Source organism: Triturus cristatus, chromosome 1_1 (genome assembly GCF_964204655.1).
Source record: "Triturus cristatus chromosome 1_1, aTriCri1.1, whole genome shotgun sequence".
Lineage (NCBI taxonomy): Eukaryota > Metazoa > Chordata > Amphibia > Caudata > Salamandridae > Triturus > Triturus cristatus.
In genome coordinates, this window is record NC_140579.1 from 524,694,195 (window position 1) to 524,719,650 (window position 25,456).

The following is a 25,456-nucleotide window of genomic DNA, read 5'->3' on the forward strand; positions in this document are numbered from 1 at the left end:
CTGCGCAGATCAGGGGTTCCAGTCTTCCCCTATCTCGACGACTGGTTGTTGAAGGCGGGCTCGCCCCAGACAGTCGTCTCCCACCTCCAGACTACGGCAGATCTCCTGCATTTGCTGGGATTTTCAATCAACGTGCCGAAGTCACACCTGAGCCCCTCTCAGAAGCTCCTCTTCATCGGAGCGGTTCTCGATTCGGCGCAGTTCCGGGTTCATCCACCGGAACAGCGGGTCCGGGATATACAGGCCCTGATTCCCATCTTTTGGCCTCTATCCTGGGTTTCGGTCAGGCTAGTGTTGCGGCTTCTGGGGCTGATGGCCTCCTGCATCCTACTAGTGCATTACGCCAGGCGGCGCATGCGGGCTCTGCAGTGGGACCTGAAGTTTCAGTGGGCCCAGCATCACGGCAACCTGTCCGACCATGTCTTGATCTCGGAGGGCTCTGCACAGCAGTTGCAGTGGTGGCTCACGGACCGCGATTGAGTCACGGGCAAGAGCCTCTCCCTACCCCTATTGGAGCATGTCGTAGTGACTGATGCGTCCCTCCTGGGATGGGGTGGCCATATGGGAGAGGCGGAGATCAGAGGCCTCTGGTCTCCGGCGGAGTCTCGCCTCCACATCAACTTGTTGGAGCCGAGAGCGATCCGACTTGCACTGAAAGCCTTCCTTCCCTCTGTCCGGGGAAGTGTCGTGCAGGTGTTCACGGACAACACCACCGCCATGTGGTATTGCAACAAACAGGGCGGGGTGGGGTCATGGACCCTTTGTCAGGAGGCTCTGCGCCTCTGGACATGGATGGAACCACCAGGACATCACCCTGGTGGTTCAACATCTGGCGGGCTCTCTGAACGCCACAGCAGACTAACTCAGCCGCCGGTGCATGATGGATCACGAATGGCGTCTGAACTCCGAGGTGGCGCAAGGTCTCTTTCAGCAGTGGGGAGAGCCTTGGTTAGATCTATTCGCCACCGACGAGAACGCGCAATGTCAGCAGTTCTGCGCGTTGGAATTTCCAAGGCGGCACTCGCTCTGCGACGCTTTTCGTCGCGAGTGGAGTTGCGGTCTGTTGTACGCCTTTCCGCCTATACCACTTCTGCCAAGAGTGCTGAAGATCAGGCGCGACCGGGCCCAAGTCATCTTGGTGTCTCCGGATTGGGCACGAAGGTACTGGTATCCCGATCTACTCAGTATGTTGACAGATCCTCCGATACGTCTGCCCCTTCGGGAGGATCTTCTGTTGCAGCAGCAGGGGACGGTCCTCCACCTGAACCTGTCCAGCCTCCACCTCCATGCGTGGAGATTGAGCGGCGGCAGTTAATGCCATTTGCCTTGCCTCCTGAAGTCTGTGATGTCATTCTGGCAGCCAGGCGTCCCTCCACAAAGACGGTATACGCCTGCAGGTGGAACAAATTTGTGGCATGGTGCACAGCAAAGGCTGTGGATCCCCTTTCCGCCCCTCTTTCTGAGGTTCTCCTCTTTCTTCTTTCTTTGGCCCGGCAGGGCTCTGCCCTGGGCACCTTGAAAGGTTATCTTGCTGCCATCTCTTCCTTCTTACGGCTTCCTGATCAGCCCTCTCTTTTCAAGTCCCCTGTAGTGTCACGTTTTCCTAAAGGCATTACTCACACGTTCCCTCCTGTCCCTTTCGTAATGCCTCAGTGGGACTTGAATCTTGTCTTAACATTCCTGATGTGCGCTCCCTTTGAGCCTCTTCACAATTGTCCTCTTTGTCTTCTCACTCTTAAGACTGCTTTCCTGGTAGCCATCACCTCGGCTAGACGGGTGAGTGAGCTCCAGGCTCTATCGTCCAAGCCTCCTTTTCTATCTGTTCATCCGGACAAGGTTGTCCTTCGGCCTCGTCCTTCCTTTCGAAACAGTTCCGGGTGGACGACCAGCTTTTCGTTGGCTACGTGGGTGCTAAGAAGGGAAAAGCTGTGCACAAACAGACCATCTCCTGGTGGGTCGTTTTGTGTATAAAAATCTGTTATTCCTTAGCAAAAAAGGACCCTCCTGTTGGGCTGCGAGCCCATTCTACTCGGGCCACAGCGGCTACTACTGCTTTGGGGCGGGGAGTCCCTTTGCAGGACATCTGTCAGGCAGCGACGTGGGCTTCGCTGCACACGTTTGCCAGGCAATATTGCCTAGACAGCCAAGTCCGGAGGGATGGCTTCTTTGGCCGTTCTGTCCTCCAGGACTTTCTGGTGTGATCTTGGTTCGCAGACCCACCACCGGGGGTTGGTATTGCTTGGGTATCTATTCTAAGGTGAGGAATCTAACTAACGTGTTTCTTTCAGATGAACAAGTTACTTACCTTCGGTAACGATGTATCTGTAAGAAAGATTAGTTAGTTAGATTTCTCACCGACCCACCCATCCTCCCCGTTCTGCGAACTGACATCTAGGGTTAAGGCTATCCCTTTCAGGGCCCTAGATTTTTTGGCACCAGTGTCGGTCTCTTGCATGGCTCTGCGTTCCTGGCGCGGAAAGCTATGTACAAGAACTGACGTCAGCGTGCGAGGGCGGCATCTAAGTACTCCGTCATTCCGGCGCACGACGGACCCGCAGACGCCTAGTGACGCGCAAGGGGTATTGCTACAAAAATCTTCTGGATCCAGTCTGATGCCTGGGGATATTCTAAGGTGAGGAAACTAACTAATGTTTCTTACAGATACATCGTTACCGAAGGTAAGTAACTTGTTCTACATACCCATTCCCATGCTGTCTACACGCTATGCTTCCTGTTGCTATATCGCATTCCTTTAAAGCCAGACCTATTGGCATTACCAATGCTTGGTTTTCTTGTTATTTACCCATCCAGGTGTTATTGCTGAATAAAAAAAAAGGGTGGTTGAATTTTTTTCTTTTTATCTTCCCCAATTGTAACTGTGTGGGTTGGGCAAGAAGGCGCTATGGGTTGAAAGCAACATGTAGGACCCAGGTGTGAGGGTGGCATCACAGGAAGGCAGTGTCAGTAGCAACACAGAAGAAGAGTGTGTAGTAAAGAAGCACACTGGCAAAAGCAACATGGAGCTTGGTGGAAGGACGAAGAGAAGTACACAAAGTAGGCAGCTGGAAAACACGAAAAAGATAAGTGCCTGAAAACTAAGCAGGTAAAGGGCCTTAGTTATGAGGCCATGCTGCATGGGAGGGACAAACTGCGGCAAACACAGGGAAAGGTAGGAAAGCCCCCACAGCCAGTCTTTGAATCAGGATTGACAGCATTCTTTCAGTTCCTATATTAAAAAGAATGACACCTAATTAAATGAACACTACGTTTTCCTATTCCCCTTTTTTTTTTTTTTTTAACAAATCTCTATTGAGATTTTTGGCTTACTTTGCATTACCCCTCCCCCCCCCCCCCCCCCCAACCACCCAGCACAGGCGTTACAGTATATTTGCATATATATGCTTTTAACAAAAAAGTTATAACCAAACCATTTTTAATTTAGACATATTAACAATTATATATATATATATATATATATATATATATATATATATATATATATATATATATATATATATATATTTTTTTTTAAGGTTACTCCTAATCCTCTATCCATTATCTGAGTGGATCCTAGACCGCTAGACCTTTCTTTTTCTTGTTCAAGCCCTTACATCTGTATATAGCTATTTCAAGGCTATAAGTTGCGAGTAAGCGCGCTCGCCATTGTTGAAATGAGGGTGGATGTAAATCTAACCAGGCCGACGCTAAACAAATTCTAAATATTGCCATTGAGACAAATATTAATCCCCTTATTTGAGTTGATTGAGAATCCCCTTTTGCCCCCAAAACTATTTCTGCTGTTATTACAATATCGGTTTTGAGGATTTTAGAAAGAAAAATAGATATCCCGTCTAATAGTATAGAGTTCCTTGCAGGTCGCAAACATATGAATTATATCCACTTCGGGAAGTGCCCATCTTGGACACCTCGTCCCCTTGCCAATGCTCCATTTTGCTATCTTTTTAGGGGTATAGTATAACTGAAAAAAGTCTTGTAAAATTGTGCTTGTAGTTTGGTAGATATTAAAATTGATTGCGAGAGGTTGAATGCAATTTGAACGGATTTTACGGGAATTTCACATTTTTCCTGCCATATCTGAAAGTGTTTGTCAAGGTCGTCAGGTAGATTTATAATTAAATTATTGTAGATTTCGCCAATCTTGATTGCTTTATCCTTTATAATCATATCTATTATCTGTATTTTCTGAAAAGCTGTGTTACCACCCCCTTTTTAGGTCTCGGGACCATCCGGTCGGCAGACCGGAAGTCCGGAGATTTAATGACTTGGGAGAAGAGGGGCTTGAACCCGCCCCTCTTCTGCCCTGTTCTCCATTGGCTGGCCTCGTAAATGCTGGCCAGCCATTGGAGAAGAGGTCCCGTCACTCCAATCATGCCCCGTCCTTTTCGGATCGGGGGGCGTGTTTTTTGCGAAAAGTCTCAGGGAGGAGACAACAGCAAAACACGCCCCCGAATCCGAAAAGGACGCTGCCTCGCAGAAAGGCAGTCGTGTGCCTGTCCTCTCCCCCTGCTGTCTCTCTTTTTCCTGTCTTTCTCTCTCTCTCCCTCGCTTTGTCTTTATTGCTCTCTGTTTGTTTTTTTTCTATTGTTTTTTCGCTCTCTTTTCGTATCGGCCTCTCTTGCTGTCTCCCAAAAAAGAACTTATTCTCTTCTCTCGCTCTCTTTCTCTGTGTCTTGAGACTATCCTCTCTCGCGTTCTCTCATCTGTATTTCCGTATCTGGCCCTTGCTTGCAGTCTTTGTGTGTGTCTCTTTCCTCCCCGTCTCTTCCTATGATGAAACACACCTCGGGGCAGATTTACAAGCCCCTTGCGCCACTTTTGCGTCACTTTTCCGATGTTAAAAGTGGCGCAAGGGGCATGTAAATCTGCCCCCTCATATTTTGCCGCATAGTTTGCGACATGTACAGGTCCTCATTTAGAGATGGCTGGATCTATAAAATAAAAGTGGTAGTAAATGTGCTGTAATCGAATAATTGCACTTTTAACGCTATTTAGCATTTAAAAGTGATGTGGCGTTACTGTATGTGGTAAAGCTACATTACAGTATGCAACGGCTGTGCTCATTAGCACCAGCACAAATGGTGCAAACTCAGCACTCAAAAGCAAATTATTCCCATTTAAATTGTACATTTAGATAAATTAGCAAGAATCGCTTTATGAGACTATTGACATCATCCTCCCCATCTCCTTGTGGGGTTCTGCCCTATAAGCAGAGCTGGAGAATCGGCCCCCTGAGATCCCATTTCAAGTCTATCAGACCCCCCTCGTTGTTCAGATTCTGTGTGTAATTCTGTTCGGGGTTCGTCTGTTTCTAGACACTCCCACTTGCGTAGAAGCAGCAAGGGAACCAGGACACGGGGTGATAACATTGTTTGCCCAGGATCAAACAGTTCAGCCAAGTGTGACAGACAGAATTGTCGCTCAATGTTTCCTACCTGAAGCTGATAACTAAACCAGCTTCTCTCGTCCGGTTCTGCCCACTAGTGGACTATCAACACCCAGACCTTTGCCCTTTGACCCCACATGGAGACCGCCGCCTCAAGTTACCTAAGCAGCCAGATGGCAACTATTTGATGTTCTTTTCAGCAGCCCTGGGAGCCTGTGACCTTGTACCCCCTCTTTGCGAGTCATGCCTCAACTTGCACTACTGGATATGGTGAAAATGAATCAAGCGACATTTTGTCAATCAACATTGTCAACGCTAACAGGTCTCACCCACGAGAGTTATTGGTTTTATCATGCTTTTTAGCCATGTTGTATGTGCAGCATGGCTGAAAGTCGGAAAAAAACCCTATGGCACGGCCAATGCAGACGGGGTCCTATCGTTTTTTAGGTCTCGGGACCATCCGGTCGGCAGACCGGAAGTCCGGAGATTTAATGACTTGGGAGAAGAGGGGCTTGAACCCGCCCCTCTTCTGCCCTGTTCTCCATTGGCTGGCCTCGTAAATGCTGGCCAGCCATTGGAGAAGAGGTCCCGTCACTCCAATCATGCCCCGTCCTTTTCGGATCGGGGGGCGTGTTTTTTGCGAAAAGTCTCAGGGAGGAGACAACCGCAAAACACGCCCCCGAATCCGAAAAGGACGCTGCCTCGCAGAAAGGCAGTCGTGTGCCTGTCCTCTCCCCCTGCTGTCGGCTCCTGTGGAGACCTCTTTGGGGGCATTCTATTGGACCGCTGTTGCCATGGTAAAGTCTCGCGCTGACGCCTGCACCGGGTGTGTAATTACTATTCACCAGCTGTTCTGGGTCGGTGCGGCGCTCCTTCTGCGAACACATAAACGCATTAGGGCTTTTTACCCCCTTCATTTTTAAAATTAAATTTTACATGCCTCCATTAATCACGCGCAAAGTATCGTGTCACATTGTTTACGTTATTTTTGGAACGAATCGGGGAAGGGTCTTACCGTGATTGTTGTTTTTAGGTTTGATTGACAGGTTTTATAACCAATCGGTGCAGTGCTCTCTTTATGACCCCTTCTGTGGAGAGGGGCGGGTGTTTGCCTGCAGTTCCGTTGTGGGAGGCGGTGTCTGTTTCTTCTGCTGCTGCTTGTGAAGGGCATCGAACCGGTCGCTGTTAAACGAAGGTGAGAACTAGAGGGGTCTTTCACTGAGGGTGCAGAGGGTCCTCAGCATCTGTTCAAACATTCGAGGATGCTTTTCCACTAAAAAAACTGTCCGCCGTTCCATTAGGCAGGTCTTGGCTGCTCAGCAATGGGAGGTTGTTTAGACCGCGCACGCATCCTTGGTGCCATTTCTTCAGATTTCGTGTGTGCACTATACAAATGCCTTCCCGCTTTCCTGTCACCAGCACACCAACCGGAGTACATCTCAGTGAGGTTCTGTGCTGTACGCAGTTAGGCAGTTGGAGAATTAAAATATTTTAAACAAGGCATGTGCAGGGTCCTCCGCCCAACCCTGCCCCCACCCCCAAGTTCAGGCTGGGCCTCACGCTTCGCTTGTGTGGGGGAGGGGTCTTTCCTGCGCTGCCTTTGCTGGGTGCTAAGCTGCTGGCAGCTGCATTGAGCGTGGAATTTGTCAGGACACCTAACGTGGCGAGGTCCATGACATTTTTCGGTAGGCAAGGTTTTTTCTGTTTTTTGTAAATTACTGCACTCGTAGAAACAATAGCGGAATTGTGTGCTCGTTAACGTTTGAAATCTTCTATGTAGGGGTTTGTTTTGATTTTTTAGTACAGAAGCTGAGCCTGCCCTGTGCCACGAATGACGTGCCACACACACGCGCCCATCTATTTTTACAAGCCACACATTATTGATTTATTATAAAATTAGCAAGCATTTGCATTATTTCATTTATTGTACATTCTTGGGGTCTCTGCAAATATCGAATTCACATAGCCATGCTTAACTTTTTGGCCTCTTTGGGAGACCAGTGATTTAATTCGTAGAGCCACCCTTTATAAGTGTGATCAATTATCCACCAGTTGATTCAACCAGGTCCACAATTTTCTCCCTCAGCTCTGGGCCTGCGTTGGCCTTTCAGGGGTAGTAGCCACCCCCGCCCCCTCTTACCCCTGCGGTGCAGGGTGCGAATGCCCGAGGCTGACTCTGCATCTCCGAAGGAGCACGAGGGAAGAAGGCAGCTGCGCCACAACTGTCCGAAACTGCAATCCCAGCTCCGCCTGCCTTCCAGGCGCCATTCTGTAAATAGTTGGTTCGGAGAAGCAGGATTCCCGAAGGAAGGCCGGGGTTACACGTCAGTTGTTATCGGAGCCGATAAAGAAGAGGCCTACGTACGCTGCTGCATTGGAGCCTGCGCGTGAAGGGAGTTTAAGGGTCAGCCTCGCGTATAACGATATTCTAAATGGATGAATGTTTTGAGCTCAATTAATGTGACCACCAGCCAATCAAGTGGCAAATATGTCAATGGTAGCTGTCAATGCTGAAGTTAGTTCGTTTCCAAGCAGGTTCAGTTTTTAGCAGATGCATTTCTTTCATTGATCAGTTAGGCTACTCTACGAGGTCAAACACTTTGAAGGCCTACCAACACAACTGTGGTCTTGCCTCAGAGTCGTCTAGTGAATGACGCACGGAGAGAGGCATACCCTATTAATGGGGCCACTGGAATTATGCGGTAGGGTTAAGTGAATTATACGGCAAGAAAAAGCAAAATATTTTGTGATAGTATTAAGGATTTAGTCATTTTTAAACGTGTAAACACTGTACCTCATTAGTACCAGTTTAACATCCAACTATAGCAATAAGCTACAGAAAGATGAGCAGTCAACCTTTGCAAAGGTCCTTCCACTGCGTCTCAACACATGTCGCTGCATTTTTAATTTTTTTTTAACCATTTGAGCTCGAAAGAACATTTTTGTTGTTAAAATATGCAGTTTATATGGCACTAGCACATGCTTCTAGTGTCCCTACTTATTAATAAGGAGTCTTGTACAGTTAACCTTGCTGTTTCCCCGGGCCGGTCTTACCCTGGATTGACCTGGACAGCGCCCTGGGAGGAAACAAAAATGTGTTTATGAGGGCAGGTGTGAGGAAGATGGGAGGAGGGCAGGGGGTTGATGGGGTGCTAACAATAATGCTGAGGTACAATAAGGGATGATTACTAATTATTTAATGGGACTCAATTGAAACCAGGTGGGGTGGACAAGCTGGTGTTTGCATAGCATTACGTCAGGCAGTTCCCTGCTGAGGCCCTCAGAATATTTGCTGGCCTGGGCTCAGCTCACTCATGCTGAAGGTGGGCCCTGGGCGTAAGGCAGCGCTGTAGGTAAGGCGGCAGCCCTTCAGGGGTCCCATTCATCTTAAAACCAATGAATATCAAAGCGACGTGGGAGACTAAGTGTCTCCTCCCTCTTCACGTTCTGGAGGGAGGGGGGCATAATTTTATGTTACAACACTGCTATTTTCCCTGGTGTATTCTTGGAGACACTGCCACATCTATTTACTAGGGCACTAGTGACCAATGTGTCAACAACGGCTCTAGTTTTCCACCATGAAGCAGCATACAATGGTAATACCACCCAGGACATTTATTACCTTGGCTGTGTATTTCTGCTAGGTTTAGAGCTCACGTTTAAACGAGATTTAGACTCCTGATTCTGATCCAGCGGGATACCAACCTCAGGTTCTGTGTGGGTGGGTGGCTCTGTGTGGGTGGGTGGGTGGCTCTGTGTGGGTGGGTGGCTCTGTTTGGGTGGGTGGCTCTGTGTGGGTGGGTGGCTCTGTGTGTGGGTGAAAATGCAATAGGTCTCCCATTTGAGTGATTAAGCTATTGACATTGTAAATAACAATGCCGTTTCTTTAAATGTTTTAAAAACAAAAATATAAACAAAAATGTCATAAGCAATGCCAATAGCTCTAACTTTAACAATGCCGAGACCATTGCATTGTAAATGCTTGTTTCAACAAGAAGTCTCTTACTTGCAGGTACTTGTAAAAGTCACGATGTTCTAATGAGAATTTATTCTTTAGTGATTCAAATGTATTAAACCCAGCTTGATTGAAAAATACACCAAGCTTTGTGATTCCTAACATGGCCCAGCGTTTCATACATGAATCAGAAAAAATTGCGGGGAGATTTTGGTTGCACTGGGTGGTCGTGTAGTATGAAAATCTACCAATCCCCAGTATTTTGCGTACAATACCCCAAACGTTATAAATTCCTTTAAGGGTTTTAAACCGGACCTTTTTAAAATGACAGTCGTAGGTCAAACGCCAGAGATGATCTCCTGTTGCTGCTCCAAGGATAAGTTCTCCAGTATTAGGGTGTCTTTCATAGATTCACATGCTTGAATATTCCCCGTCGTCGGAGTGGGAGTCCCACGGTAAATAAAATAGCAATATATACATATATATATGTAGTAAAATATATACATAAGTAATCATATAATTAGTGCATATAGGTGTAAAACACACATAGTGTACCTATAAGAGAAAAACTCCATAGGAATACAATGGAGAGAGACAAAAGACCTTTGTAGTCTATCTCTGTCATTATGTAAGTCCGAACTCCAGCCAATCAGGCGTCAGCCCCTCTCTAGAACCTTCTCCTCAGAGCTTCTCACCTCAGATTTTCTACCGCACGTCGTGTGACAGGGAGTCTCCCTGAGCTCTGCTCAGTTTTGTCAGTGAGGATGTCTTCTAGTAAGAAATCTTTGTTTAGACCATGCTCTTCATGTGGAAAACTGCGTTTGTTCTCTGAGGACCCACACAGTAAGTGTATTTACTGTTTATATCCTGACCATGAGGTGGCAAAATGTAAGTTTTGTAGAACTTTTTCTACAAAAACTCTAAAGGACAGAGAAGGCCGCCTGCTTTTATGGCTACAGAGACTGAAGGACAAGGATAACTCTCCCTCTGATGTGGAAAGTCTCTTTTCTGGTCGTTCTCAACCAGCCTCTAAGCGCAGTAGTGTGCAGGAGTTACCATCTCCTTTCCTGAAGAAAAAGAAGCTGGCTTTGCCTCTGACAACTGCCACCTTTGTGGTTTCACCTACTGCTTTGTCGCCTATGGGACACTGTTCTCAGGCTGCTGAGGCGTCTACTTCCTATTCCTCGGGGAAAACTTTGTCAGCCTCGTCGACGATGCTCCCGACGACGAGATCTGCTGTTTCTACCTCGTCGACGGTGACCCCGACGACGACGTCAGCTGCTTCGTCGTCGACGAGCGTTATGTCGACGTTATCCTCGTCGACGATTACCATCACTTCTTCAAGGGCAGTGACTTCTGTTGTGCCCATTACTTCGACGTCGACGAAGAAGGTAAAGGTTCCGTCGACGAAGACTGTGTCGTCGACGAAGACGTCGTCGAGCTCGTCGACGCCCATTCCGTCGGCGAAGAAAAAGAAGATCCCGACGACGACACTGTCGACGGTGGTTCCGTCGACGAAAGCCTTGTCTACGAAGACCTCGACGACGGCTCCGTCGGCAGCAGCTCCGTCGACGGTGGCTCCGTCGACGGCGGCTCCGTCGACGGCGACCTCGTCGACGGCGACCCCGTCGACGGCGAATCCGACGACGGCAATCTTGTTGCCACAGACGTCGTCGACGATAATTCCGTCGACCATCATTCCTTCGACGACGGCTCCGTCGACGAGTACATCCCCACAGACATTCGTAAGGGTACGAATACGCGGTGTGGCGACTACCCAGAAAACAAGAAGGGAAGGAGTTTCTTGGACACCATTACCTCCTACTGTGGGCTTGGAGAGCCAGGAACATAATATTCCTTTGGGAGTTGCACAGCCTCCCTCACCATTATTTGCTACAGATTCGGATCAGGAATCCGAGGGGTTACCGGAGTCTTTCGGAACGGCACAAAGTCCATCCGACTTGGTTATTAAGTGCCAGGATGTCAGTAGTGACGATGAGGATCCGGTATTTATACACCAGGCCCCTCCGAAGCATAAAACTGCGACTCTTCCTCTGTCGCTCATTACTAATCTCCAACGCATGTTGGACGACTACAACCAACGGTTCCCTCTATCCCCTCAACGTTCAGAGGTTCCGTCAACCCCGGTGATTCCAGCAATTATTCCACCGGTACCTATTGTAAATCCTGCTCCACAGATGCCGCCTGTACCTCCACGACAGGTTCCGGAAAGGGTGTTGCCTCATTATGAGCCTGTAGAGGAAGGCCCTCAGGACCCAGAAGAGGGTGAAATCCCAGATGATGATGGGGATGTAGATGACAATGATGATGATATGGCGGAGTGGGATAATTACCAGGCGCAAACACCATCCCCCTCACAAATAGTAACAGGGGATTCACCTCCAGTGGACATAGCCAATTTTCACCAACTGATGGAAAGGGCATCACACCGTTTTAAGTTAACAACGGAGCGCAGGGAGGAAGATTGCTTCCTTTATGATTTCAAGAATCAACCCTACAAACAGACTCATGCTATTCCCATAGTTGAGTTTATTTGGGAAGAAGGCAAGAAATTAATGCAAACACCGAATACCTTGCCAGCTCAGGTGCCTCGATTGGAAAAGAAATATAAGGCACCGATAGGAACCCCAGCATGCCTCACGGGTCAGGCTAAACCTGAGTCGGTCGTTACGCAGGCAGCGCAACGTAAGGCGAAAAATCCGGCATCTTCTATCACCTCGCCTCCGGATCGTGACGGACGTCGGATGGATGCCATAGGGCGTAAATTCTCTTCTATGGCCTCTACGGTGGTTAGAGCAGCTAATGCCTTGGCCATCCTGGGACGATATGACAGACAAGTTTGGGCTGATATCTCGGATGTGGTTCAGGAGTTACCAGAGCCATCTAAACTGGAGGCAATGAAGTTGCTCCAAGAGGGAGAAGCGGCATCGGCGGAAATAATCGATTGTGCAGTGGACATCGCCTGCATGGGTTTCCGTCAGCTTGCCGGAGCGGCTGTTCTGCGTAGGCAAGGATGGTTAAAATCTACATCCTTTCGTCAGGAGGTTCAGTCTATGATCTTAAACATGGCATATGACGGCGAGTCTTTATTTGGGAGCCACGTCGATGAAGCTCTACAGTCCATAAAGAAAGACACTGAAACAGCTAGATCACTAGGAAACCTTCAATTTCAGCGGAGTAATTTTCGTGGTGCACGCGGACGCGGCACCTCCTCAAGTTTTCGAAAAGACAATAAACAATACAAACCTTACAATCAAGGGTCCAACCGTTACTCTTATGGACAGCAACAGCAAACATCACGGCAGCAAACCTCCAAGTCATATAGAGGAAAATCCTCATACAGAGGATCCGCATCAAAGAGACAGTGACTCTTCCCGGACAGACAAGGTTGGAGGTCGAATCTCTCTGTTCTTTTCCCAATGGTCCTCCATCTCAAAGGACCGTTGGGTTTTGGACATTGTGAAGAAGGGACACGCCTTAGAATTCACCAAATTCCCTCCTCCCACTCCACCCTCCGGACCGCCACCAGCTCACATGAAAGAACTGTTGCATCAAGTCCGACTTTTAAGGCAAAAAGGAGCTATAGAACTGGTACCAGTGTCTCAGAAGGGAAAAGGTTTTTATTCCCGGTTCTTTTTGATCACAAAGAAAAACGGAGAGTGGAGGCCCATCCTCGATCTAAGAGCACTAAACAAATATATAAAGAGCCAATCCTTCCGTATGATGACGCTGGTAGACATCTTGCGCTTACTCTTGCAGGAAGATTTTCTGGCGACTATAGATCTCCAGGATGCCTATTTTCATATCCCTATTTTACAGCGGCATCGAAAGTTCCTGCGTTTTCGAGTGGGTCAACACGATTACCAATTCAAGGTGTTACCATTTGGCCTGCGCTCAGCCCCTCGAGTGTTCACGAAGGTACTGGCTCCAGTAATAGCGTATTTGCGCCTCCAGGGAGTGCAAATATTTCCATACCTGGACGATTTTCTCCTGAAATCTCAGTCAAGCACTCACCTGCGACAACACACTCTTCTGTGCCAGAACGTGTTTCGCTCTTTAGGCCTATCCGTAAATGTGGAAAAATCCCAACTTCATCCGTACCAACAAAGAGATTTCCTGGGCGCAACTCTGGAGACTGTGTCGGCGAAGGCATTCCTCTCCCAGGAGCGTCTCAAAAAGATGCTGCGACTGGTGGCTCTGATCAGATCAAGAGAGTCAGTTTCTGTGAGACTATTAAAATCATTTCTGGGGATGGCGTCATCATCCATTGCCTTGATCCCTCATTGCCGGCTGAGGACACGTCCTATCCAGGAAGCTCTGGATGCTCAGTGGCGTCAGGTAACGGGATCTTTCCACGACATGATATGTGTCACAGATCAGATAAAGTCAGCACTCGCATGGTGGGCAATTCCAGCCAACTTGACGGAAGGCAGGTCCTTTCTGTCGCTGCCACCGGACAGAACACTCACAACAGACGCCTCATTGGAAGGATGGGGCGCTCATTTGGAGGATCTCTCTGTGAAGGGAAGATGGTCCACACATCAAAGATCTTGGCACATCAACAGGTTGGAGCTCATGGCGATTTTTCTGGCTCTAAAATCGTTTCTGCCTTTGCTCCAAGGAGAGTCAGTGCTAATACAGACAGACAACACAACCTGTATGCACTATGTCAACAAACAGGGCGGAACAAGATCCCCAAGTCTCTCCAGGCTAGCTCAAAGAATTTGGGACTGGTCTCTCAGTCATCAGATCTTGCTTACGGCAGTCCACCTGCCAGGAGTATCCAATGTCCTAGCGGATTCCCTGAGCAGGTCCTCCTCGTCGACCCACGAGTGGGAGTTACACCAACCCACTCTAGAGAGGATATTCCAACTATGGGGCCGTCCGCAACTCGATCTCTTTGCCACGCCGGAGAACCGGAAATGCCGAAATTACGCAAGCTGGCATCCCCACAAGCAATCACAAGGGAATGCCCTTTTGATAAACTGGTGCAATCTATTTGCGTACGCCTTTCCTCCAATACCCCTCATACCTCGGGTTCTTTGGAAGATGAGGAGACAGCCTTGCCACCTGATCCTAATAGCCCCGCGCTGGCCACGGCAAGCGTGGTTCTCAGAACTGCTCCTCCTGTCCCAATGCCAGCCAATCCTCCTGCAACATCGGACGGATCTGCTTACCATGAGCGAAGGGAGAATTTGTCATCCAAATCCCTCCTCACTGAGCTTATCAGCATGGAACCTGAACACCATGAGTTCGCCCACCTAGACATCCCCCAGGATTGTAGGGATATTTTGGCCCAGGCAAGAGCACCTTCTACAATCAGGACGTACAAGTTTAAATGGAAACGATTCTGCCATTGGTGTGCTGCTAACGGAGTTCATCCGATACATTCCACGGCAGAGCAATTGCTACCATTCTTCTTGCACCTAGCCAGTTCTGGACTGTCGCATGCAACCCTAAGGGTTTTTCTAGCAGCCATTTCCCGTTTCCGGCAAGATGGATCAAGTTCCCTGTGTTCCTCAAGAATAATCCGCCAATTCTTTAAGGGCCTATTCCGGAAATTTCCGCCAGTTCGGCGTCCTCCTCCGTTGTGGCACCTCAACGTTGTGTTGGCACAATTGATGAGACCTCCGTTTGAGCCCATTCACAAGGCCGACCTAAAATATCTCACTTGGAAAGTAGCTCTACTTCTGGCACTAACGTCTTCTCGTCGTGTCAGTGACATCCATGCTTTTACCATCAAACCTCCGTTCCTGCAGTTCAAACCGGATGCTGCAGTGTTACGCACCAATCCATCATTTCTACCCAAGGTGCCTACTGGCTTTCACATTAATGAGCCAGTAATATTAAAGACCTTTTTTGCCAATCCTCAGACACCTGCAGAACAAAGATTACATTCTTTGGACGTCAAGCGGTGTCTTAAGTTCTACATCAGTAAGACAGCTTCTTTCAGGAAATCCGATCAACTTTTTATAGCTTATGGACGCTGTCATAAAGGACGTCAGGTTACTAAACCAACGATTGCACGCTGGATCTCGGCAGCTATTGTCTTCTGCCACCAAAGGGGCAAATAAACCTCTGCAGTCTCCAGTGAGGGCACACTCCACTAGGGCAGTGTCATCATCTACTGCCTTATTTGCTGGAGTCTCTTTGCAACACATCTGCAGAGCAGCTACGTGGTCGACCAGACACACGTTTACTAAGCACTACTGCTTGGCAACTTTAAGCGAGGAGGATGCTGCAGTGGGACAGGCAGTGCTGCGCAATCTTTTTAAGTAAGGTGAGCCTCTTCCTCCCGCCTCCATATTGTTTCCATATATATTATGCATTTACAATGTTACAGTTGTTCAATACTGTTTTTATGCATAGAAGATTGATTATCTATATATGTTGAATCTATTTGGCATGGAAACAATGGTGATTGTTACTGCTAGCTATTCTATATTCAAGCATGTGAATCTATGAAAGACACCCTAATACTGGAGAAGAACAATTGTTACTTACCTGTAAACAGGTGGTTCTCCAGTATTGGTGTCTTTCATAGATTCACATGCGACCCTCCCTCCTCCCTTCAGAGGCTCTCTTCTCCTCATGCACTTTACAGTCACTCTTGTGCTACGAAAATCTGAGGTGAGAAGCTCTGAGGAGAAGGTTCTAGAGAGGGGCTGACGCCTGATTGGCTGGAGTTCGGACTTACATAATGACAGAGATAGACTACAAAGGTCTTTTGTCTCTCTCCATTGTATTCCTATGGAGTTTTTCTCTTATAGGTACACTATGTGTGTTTTACACCTATATGCACTAATTATATGATTACTTATGTATATATTTTACTACATATATATATGTATATATTGCTATTTTATTTACCGTGGGACTCCCACTCCGACGACGGGGAATATTCAAGCATGTGAATCTATGAAAGACACCAATACTGGAGAACCACCTGTTTACAGGTAAGTAACAATTGTTCTTCTTGTGGGGATGAAACCTTTCCTGCTAGATTGAAAACGGGATTTGAAGTTAAAAGCGCTCTGCTATAATTAAGTGTAGTAGCCCACCAGTAAGCTTTAGAATTAGGTAGGGCAAGTCCACCTCTATCTTTGGGTAAGTTAATAAACTTTATAGCTCGACGCGATCTGCTATATCCCCAGATAAAACGTGAGAAGATGCGATCCAATTCTTTAAAGATATATTGATCAAAAATTAGACAAATGCTTCTACAGAAATATAAGAATTTAGGAAAAAATATAATTTTTATTAGGTTACTCCTACCAAAAATTGTTAAGTGTAAATTATGTAATCTCTTCAATGATAGCTCCGTTTGTTTCAACAGTGGATTCATGTTTAACATAACTAGATTGTTAAGATTGGAGGTGATATTTACCCCTAAATAAGTCGCGTTTTCAACAATCCTTTTGTCAGCACAGCTAATTTGATTATTAATAACAATTTGAGTTTTATTTTGATTTAATTTATAGCCTGAAACTTCACCAAAATGATTAGCTTCTGTTTCAATTAGTTTTATAGCATCACTATGGTTAGTTATGGTTAAAGCAATGTCGTCGGCATAGGCTAATGTTTTGGTGTCTCCATTAGGGGTCCTCACTGGTAAAATTGCTAGGTTTGATTCTAACCTCCGAATGAAAGGATCTATAAATATAGCAAAAAGTAATGGGGAGCAGGGGCAACCCTGCCTCGTTCCTCTCGTCACTTTGAAGTTTTCAGACATATCCCCATTTATTACAACTGCTGCTTCTGGGTTAAAATACATCATACTGGTTGCTTTGATGAATTTTTCCCCGTTTTCCTATTCGCGCTGCGAGTATTAAAATGTACAAGGCAATCAAATATGAAGTTTATGCAAATGCCGATTTGGCCATCAAGCACTTGCCCTAGGGTTCACATCACCGTCCTACCATAGAGTTCCTTCTCAGTGTTCACATAATTTCCATAGACTAGGCCAACAGCTTGATGGATGTCTATTGACGATTAATTATTGCTTAATCTTTGATATGACCTAGCTTTACTTCATACCTACGTTCATAGTTTCAGATGAGGTCAAAATACAAAAGAATATGCAAACGTGTAGGCCACAACTTTCCATGAAAGCAGCAGTCAAGTAATGAGTTGAAAATGGTTGTTGAAAAATGAAGTACTAGAACAAGAACTGAGCCATGTTGAGTAAAATGATGGTGGTTGGGCGGCTGGCTGTGGTTGGGCGGCTGGCTGTGGCGGCTTGTGCTGGTGGCAATTTGGCGGCTTGTCCTGGCGGCGATTTGGCGGCTGGTGGTAATTTGGCTGATAAGGGTGGTGTGGATGTAGGTGATTATTGTTTGGCGGTTTGGTGGCAAGTGGTGGATTAGCTGATGGTAAGGGTGGTGGTTGGGTGTAGGGTGGTGGTTGTTTGGTGTACCTGCGCAATATGGGTGTGTCTGATTCCCATATTTCCCTAAACAAATCTCAGCAGTATTTTTCCAAAAGCCTAGTTGAAATATAATTTTAAACCAGCAACAGGAAATATTGACAAAAGGCAGCCAAAAAACAAGATAGTACAGACTACATAATTCCCTTGTTAATTTTGAACAATGACACATGAAGCTCTGCGAGTCCCTGTTAATGACAGATGTGTGTTATGGAAGTATAAATAATATACAAACTAGTTATATTTAAATAGATAAGTGTGTGACTTCTCCTAAACACATTATACCACCAGAAACCGGGTACTGTTCTTTAGCCACCTCATTGACGCCTGGGAGTATTTATTGCATACTAGATTTGCCTTCCCACCCTCTGCATTGCCTGCTTGCAGCATGCATCAGCAGCACTTTGCGGCTTGTGGTCTTGTTGTTCCTTTTCAATGTCCACCTTCACATTTGGGAAGTTATAAAAGGCAATTCTGTCTCAAGGGTACACACCTGTTATACCGCCGCTTGGTAGGGGCACAAAAATGTCTTGGGTTGTGAAATCGTACCTGTGAGTTAGTAGAGGGTGAGCCAGTGAGCTGTGTTACATGTGTCACTGGTTCCTCGGAGGTCACATAGTCACTGTAAATGTTCCTCCGCTGCCTGACGATGACAAAGTTACATTATGGACAAGCTTGGTTGCCATAAACGTCACATGATGTGATTGTTTTATGTAAAATAGAATTAGCCTTGGTATTGTCAACTCTGTGACTTTATCCTCACAATCCTTTTCATACAACATGAAGAGGAACAGGCGGGGGTGGGAGTGCAAGCGACAACACAGACCAAGACGCGTGTAAGCAGTGGAGGGACACTGGGTGCCACAAGGTAGCAGTTTTGGGCTATGCTCCAGATCTAAGGTTACAGGTAAGTAAACAACTTGTTTTCATAGGTGATGTATTCATGTTCTGAGGAGAAAATGACCATATTTGCTGTATCTCTAGCTTACTTTAATCATTTTTTTTCCTTAGCTTTCTTTACTGGGAGAAGTGGAAAGTGCCAGTTTATCCCCAAGTCAGAAGCCTCATATCTGTGAACATTGTAATGCTGCTTTTCGAAGTTCCTATCATCTGCGTAGACATGTGCTGATTCATACTGGTATGAATTCTTGTTTTGTTATTGTCATTGTTGAAGAACCTTCTGCGAGAACTAAAGGGCTATATTTGGACTCTCATATTTTTTAATATATTCTTCCCAAGGCCCTGCATCTTTCATCAGGTCTTTTTAAACTGTTTGGGAATTTACACAGAGATGCACCTAAATCATAATTATATTCTGTGACCTTTCTTTTCTGCACAAGAAAGTTGTAGATGTTGCAAACAAAGATTGTGAAAATTAGATGGTATTGTCTTCTTTGTGCCTTGTGGCTTACCAAGTCTTGAACTATAGCTGCCTCTTAACCCGAACTTTTTAGATATACCATATGCTACATTGCCCATATGACGTTCGTTTTTTAGATGTATGATTTATAAGCATAATGCACATGTTCTATTTTAGAAGGTCTGTATCAATGTGCGGATGGCTGGATAAGTACTCGGATTGTAAATATAGCTCTCGCAGAGTGCTCCAGGCCCTCTTGCCAACCCTAGGGCAATAGAAAGGTGAATATGCTAGAATCCACCTGCATCTCCAGCTAGGAATTCTATTATCAGCTGTAAAATACTGTTCTTGCCATAGAGCGATGGCAAACCAGGAGAATTTGTTGCTGAGAAACCTTTTGAGAACAACTTGGTGTTACTTGTGGCTTAAAATAAAGCAGAATTGGTTGAGTATCTACCTGTCATCATGCAAAGTATAATGGACTCAAGCAGACAGACGTCGAAGATTCTTAATAGAGCAGTGTTTAGTACATTATGTATGTTTTGCATCATGTGTACACCGTTTACTGTTTAATTTTTTTGCATGTGTATTTATTGTTTTAAGTCAATTGTACTGTTTTTAGGTATGGGTTTTGACAGTGCAGCTGTCAAATTAACCCCCCCTTGTTTATCATGTTTTGGCTCAGCCCAATGGGCTGTTATTATCTAGCCTAACATAGTTGGGTGTATGGATGTATCTTTTCGCCTCCATTCAAATGCTTGCATTGGACTGCATTAGACTACTTTACAACCATAGGCCTCTCCGCATACTCCTGCAGTTTACAACTTTGTCTCACTCTAAGGGGCTGTGGTTGGTGTCTGCGTAAGCAAATTAAATCAAGATGTATTGGCATTGTCAGTGCTTCGCTTGTGTTTTGGCTTTTTGATTAAAAACAATAGGGCAACTATTGCGTGTTTGGCATTTTTTCTTTTTTAGTTTGATTGGAAAACATGACAGCTTATGTTTTTTGAAATATTGTTGCAGGATCTCCACCTACGTAGAGAGACTAAACCATTTTATTAACCCAGGAACACTACTAATGGTGAACAACTAGGTTTACAAAAAAATAACGTCCTTATCCCATCACCTGCCATCATTGCCTACAGTATTTTGTAGTCTTGTATATCAAAGGGAAATGAATTGCCTTCCATTATGTTTCATTGAAAGTTGTTCATAATTGCTCTGAATAAATGTTCGGGTCGACATCTGCAGTCTCATCCAGTTTTGGTAATATGGTGGAATTACTTTTAAATGTGAAAGCATCCAGACTTAAATCACAACAGAAATTGTAATTGTGTTTTGTTAGACTGGTCTTTCATATATGTGAGCTAGTTTAAATGTCATGAGTGATATTTCTACACCCTTTATAACATAAGGAGCGGTTAAATTGTGAGAATGTCTTCATTTTGTGGATTACTAAACTTCCATTCTATTCTCATTTCCGCAAATAGAGGTTAGCAGTTTCCTCTTCTGTGTTCCTTTTTTGATCCGCCCAATTACTTGGCAATCACATAAAGGTAAATGCCAAGAAATAACTAAGTTTCACAGAATTAAGTGTTTTGCAGCGTGAATCTTTCTGGTTTCACTATGCTGTGCATTATTCCGCGGTCTGGTGGTTGGGTCCGGAATCGTAGTCTTTCTTTTGTCCTTTTTTTTTTTTTTTTTTTTTTTTTTTTGTAGCCCAGGTGGGCGTCGACGTCCCACCATTTGGTGTACTTCTCGTGACGTCTGCATGCTTCCTGCGGAAGTCCCACCTTGGGGCGCCATCTTCAGATTATTTTTTCCGCCGTTTGGTCTGGATCGTCACCGAGAAGCTCCAGAGTTTGACGAAGAAAGAAGAGCACGAGTTTCATCGGAGGAAAATTAAAGGAGACTACAGACAGAAATAACATCGAGCCGGGACAACGACTAAGGAGGAGAACCTCTATCTTCGACGTCCAACGGAGAATGCGCACTCAGGGACACTGAGCGCAGGAATGGACAAAACACCTTTTAAATTCTGCCGTAACTGCCACCACAAGTACGCGCAGAAGGACCAACATCCGGTCTGCAACCTTTGCCTGCCAGTCGACCACGAGAGCAAAGACTGCAACGCCTGCTCCGCCTTCACACCGAAGACACTCAGGGTGAGAGAGAGGCAGAGGAGAGCCAACTACAACATGGAAGGCAAGGGTAAGGCCCAGTCTCTGTACGACCTGGGCTTCTCCACCGACGATGAAGACAACGTCGCCGAGGGACCTGATGACTTCACGGTCGCAGAGACCGATAAGAAGACGTCTGACAAGGTAGGAGAGACGGCGAGCACAAAAACCCCGAAAGGGCCCTGAAAACCAGAGACTGACTCTCGAAAAACAGAGTCGAAGTCCTCGAAAGGAACACCGGCGCCGAAAATTTCGACGACCGTGAGTGGATCCAAGGACGAAAGGCCCAGCGGAACCTTCGAGAAGGACTCCCAGGTGCCGAAGGCCATCGAAAAAGGCCCACGAGGTTGGTCGTTCGACGGACAAGGTCGCGTCGACGCAAGCTCCGTCGAAAAGGCCAGCGCTCGACGCCGAACACGCCTCCGAAATGGAGAAGAAAAAGAGAAGGCTCGAGGCGGAGATGGAGAACATCCTTCAAAGGAAGGAGTTCGACGAAAAGATGAAGAAATTTACAATCCCAACGAAACCAACGACGGTTATCGAGGTCGAAGACCAGGACGAGTTCGACGCCGAAGAGCAATCGAAAACTCCCGAAGAGGAAGATGACCTCTACTATGAGGGAGAAGAGGATGAACAGCAATCGAACTACGGCTCTGTGCCGTCGACGACGCAAGACCTGGAATGGCAGGACCTCGACGCCGAAAATCCAGAACCGCCCGTGGAGACTTATACTTCGAGGCCTTCGCCGCCAGATGATATTGGGGCTTACAACATGGTTGTAAAGAGCGCGGCTGCAGCTTTTGGCGTAAAACTAGAGGAGGAAAAACCGAAAGCGGACTTTTTACTCGAGACACTGCTCCCCATCCAAACTAGGAGCCAGTTCCTCCCCATGCTTCAGAGTGTCATGAACCACGGGAAGGAGGCGTTCAAGGACCCTGCAACATGCAGATCCATCACACCCAAAACAGAGAAAAAATATAAGCATTCCTCTCAGGACCCTCCATACATCAAGGGATCTGTCACAGCAGACTCCATTATTGCATCTACAGCCAGAAAGAGGGCCAATGTTCCGGCAACCTCTGGGCCACCTCCTGACAAGGGGAGCAGAAGGATGGACCTCACTGGCAGGAAAATAGAGAGAAACGCGGCAATGCGCTGGCGCATGGCGAACTCCAATGCACTACTGAACAGGCACCAATACCAACATAGGGACGAAATGGGGGACCTAATCAAGCATCTCCCAGAGCAATACCGACAAAGAGCTTCGCATCTAGTGGAAGAGGGGAAGAATATAGCAAATTCATGCCTTAAAACAGCGTTGGACGGGGCAGACATCAAGCAGACTGATGGCAATAGGAATCACTGAAAGGAGACAGGCCTGGCTCAGAATTTTAGGATTCAAGCAAGAGGTACAGAACAACATCCTGAACACCCTTTTCAACGGAGAAACGCTGTTCGGGGCACCCAACTCAAAAAAGAGAATGAGACGGCGAGGTCCATGGGGGCCCTGCAATTCAGAGGGATGAGAAGAGGTACCCTGACAGGGAGACCTTACGGAAGGGGAGGAAACCAGCCGGGAACGTCACATCAAACATTCCAGCAAGGCGAGGGTCACGGGCAACAGGGGCAGCAGAAACAGAACTGGCAGTACCAGCCTAGGGGCCAGTCCTTTCGCAGTAGGGGAAACGGACGGGGCCAAAGAAGAGGGGGAGACCAACCCGCCTCAAAGCGACTTCGCACGGAGGAGAGTGCTCACCCATAACATCCCTCCAAGGGTAGAGCACAAAGGAACCAACAAAAGAGGGTTACACGAACCATACGCCTACGAGCATGCAACACCGGTGGGCGGCAGACTCAGATTTTTCCTCCAAGAATGGAGAAAAATAACAGACAAATGGATACTCAACATCATACAGTACGGATACTGCATAGAGTTGGAAAGGAGACCCCCAAACAAAAAACCAAAGAGAAGGGAACACTCAGGACAAGAGCTAGCTCAACTCTTAGAGGAAGCACTACAGCTACTCCAAAAGGAGGCCATAGAACCAGTACCTTTCAAAGAAAGGAACAAGGGAGTGTACTCAAACTACTTCCTGGTACCAAAGGTGGACGAAACACTAAGACCCATCCTGGATCTGCGGTTCCTAAACAAGTACGTAAGGACGCAAAAATTCAAAATGACATCCCTACAAGAATTGCTCCCTCAAATGAGAGATGGAAACTTCATGTCCACCGTGGATCTCAAAGATGCCTACCTGCACATCCCGATGAACAGGCAGCACAAGAATCTGTTAAGGTTCACCAGCAACAAGGATCACTACCAATTCACAACCTTGGCATTCGGTCTAAAGTCCGCACCAAGGGTTTTCACCAAATGCCGTGCAGCAGTAGCAGCGTACCTGCGGAGGGAAGGCGTTCACGTGTATCCTTACCTTGACGACTGGCTAATAATGACAAGTTCACGCGAAAAATGCGAGGAACACGCACAGCGTGTCACAAGGACACTGACAAAGCTGGGGTTCTCAATACACTGGGGGAAATCATTAATGGAACCAGAACAAGTGAAGATCTTCCTGGGGGCGCAGATCAACACCGTAAAGAAAACGGTGATGCCAAGCGAGAAGAGGACACTAGCCCTGCTGAAGGAGACACGCCTCTACCAGAAGGGGCGAGCTCTGACAGTGAGAACAGCGAGCAAGATCATGGGGATGATGGCGTCATGCATTCACCTAGTTCCCAATGTATGCCTACACATGAGACCATTCCAGGAATGGCTGCAACAGCAATGGTCACAAGCAAACGGAAGTTAGAAGGATCTAGTGGTTGTAACGCACGCAGTGCAAGAAGAGATAGCATGGTGGAACAGGGAGAACATAACAATAGGGAAGCCCTTAACACCACCAAGCCCAACGGTGACCATCACCACAGACGCATCCCAGATAGGATGGGGAGCACATTTGAACAAGCTCAGAGTGAGGGGTCTGTGGACTCCAGCAGATGCGGCCAGACACATCAACTATCTGGAATTAAAGACCGTACTGCTAGCGCTGAAGGCCTTCCAGAAAAAACTGTACAACCAAGGGGTGTTGATACAAACGGACAATAATACAACTATGTTCTACATAAACAAGCAGGGAGAGAGACAATCGTTCCCCCTGTCCAACCTGGCACAGGAAATTTGGAGATGGGCAATCACGCTCAAAATAGACCTGCTGGCCATACACCTACCGGGGAAGGAAAATGTAGAAGCAGACTGGCTCAGCAGGCAAACTTTAGCATCCCACGAGTGGAAACTAAATGGGCAGGAAACGCAAAAACTATTCAAAAGGTGGGGCACACCGACAATAGACCTGTTTGCAACACACCTGAATGCAAAATGCCAAAACTTTGCATCCAGGGGAATGCCGTATGGATAAGTTGGTCAAGAACATTTGCCTACGCTTTTCCACCGATACCACTGATACACAGGGTACTCAACAAGTGCAGGACCAGCAACATGACGCTGATCCTAGTGGCACCACTGTGGGCAAGACAGACATGGTACTCGCAAATAGTGGAAATGGCACAGGGGCCACCACACAAGTTCACAAAAAGAAAAGACTTACTCTCCATGCAGAATGGAGTTGTTCTACACCCAGAGCCAGAGAGCCTCTGCCTAGCGGCATGGGTCCTGAAGACAGAGTTTGCACACCTTAAGCTACCCCAAAGCACTATGCGAGTGCTCCGGGAGGCAAGGAGACAGACAACACGGAAATGCTATGGGGAAAAATGGAAGAGGTTCACACTGTGGTGCAGAAAAAAAAATGAACTACAAAATAAGTTGACATGGTAATCAACGGTGCTTAGATACCTCACGCATCTACTAAAAGCCAAGCTAAGCTCGTCTTCGCTAAGAGTCCACCTAGCGGCGATTGTGGCCTACACACGAGGTGAGACGGGAGAAAGTTTCTTTACGTCACGAGTGGTAAAGAGATTCCTGGAAGGGGCAAAAAGGATAGCGCCACCAAAGAGGATTCCGCCCCCGGCATGGAACCTCAACATAGTCCTGACGGAACTTATGAAGGCGCCCTTTGAGCCCATCCACAAGGCCTCACTACAAATGCTGACAATG

At 46.9% G+C, this 25,456-nt stretch overlaps 1 protein-coding gene across 1 annotated transcript in view; it reads left to right on the forward strand.

The window, feature by feature from the left end:
- Positions 1–25,456, forward strand: part of ZNF281 (zinc finger protein 281) — a 242,750-nt gene that overhangs the window by 81,554 nt on the left and 135,740 nt on the right. Inside the window, exon 3 of the mRNA XM_085643111.1 lies at positions 18,817–18,943. Within this exon, the coding sequence (XP_085499237.1) occupies positions 18,817–18,943 (127 nt within the window). The remainder of the gene's footprint in view (positions 1–18,816; positions 18,944–25,456) is intronic.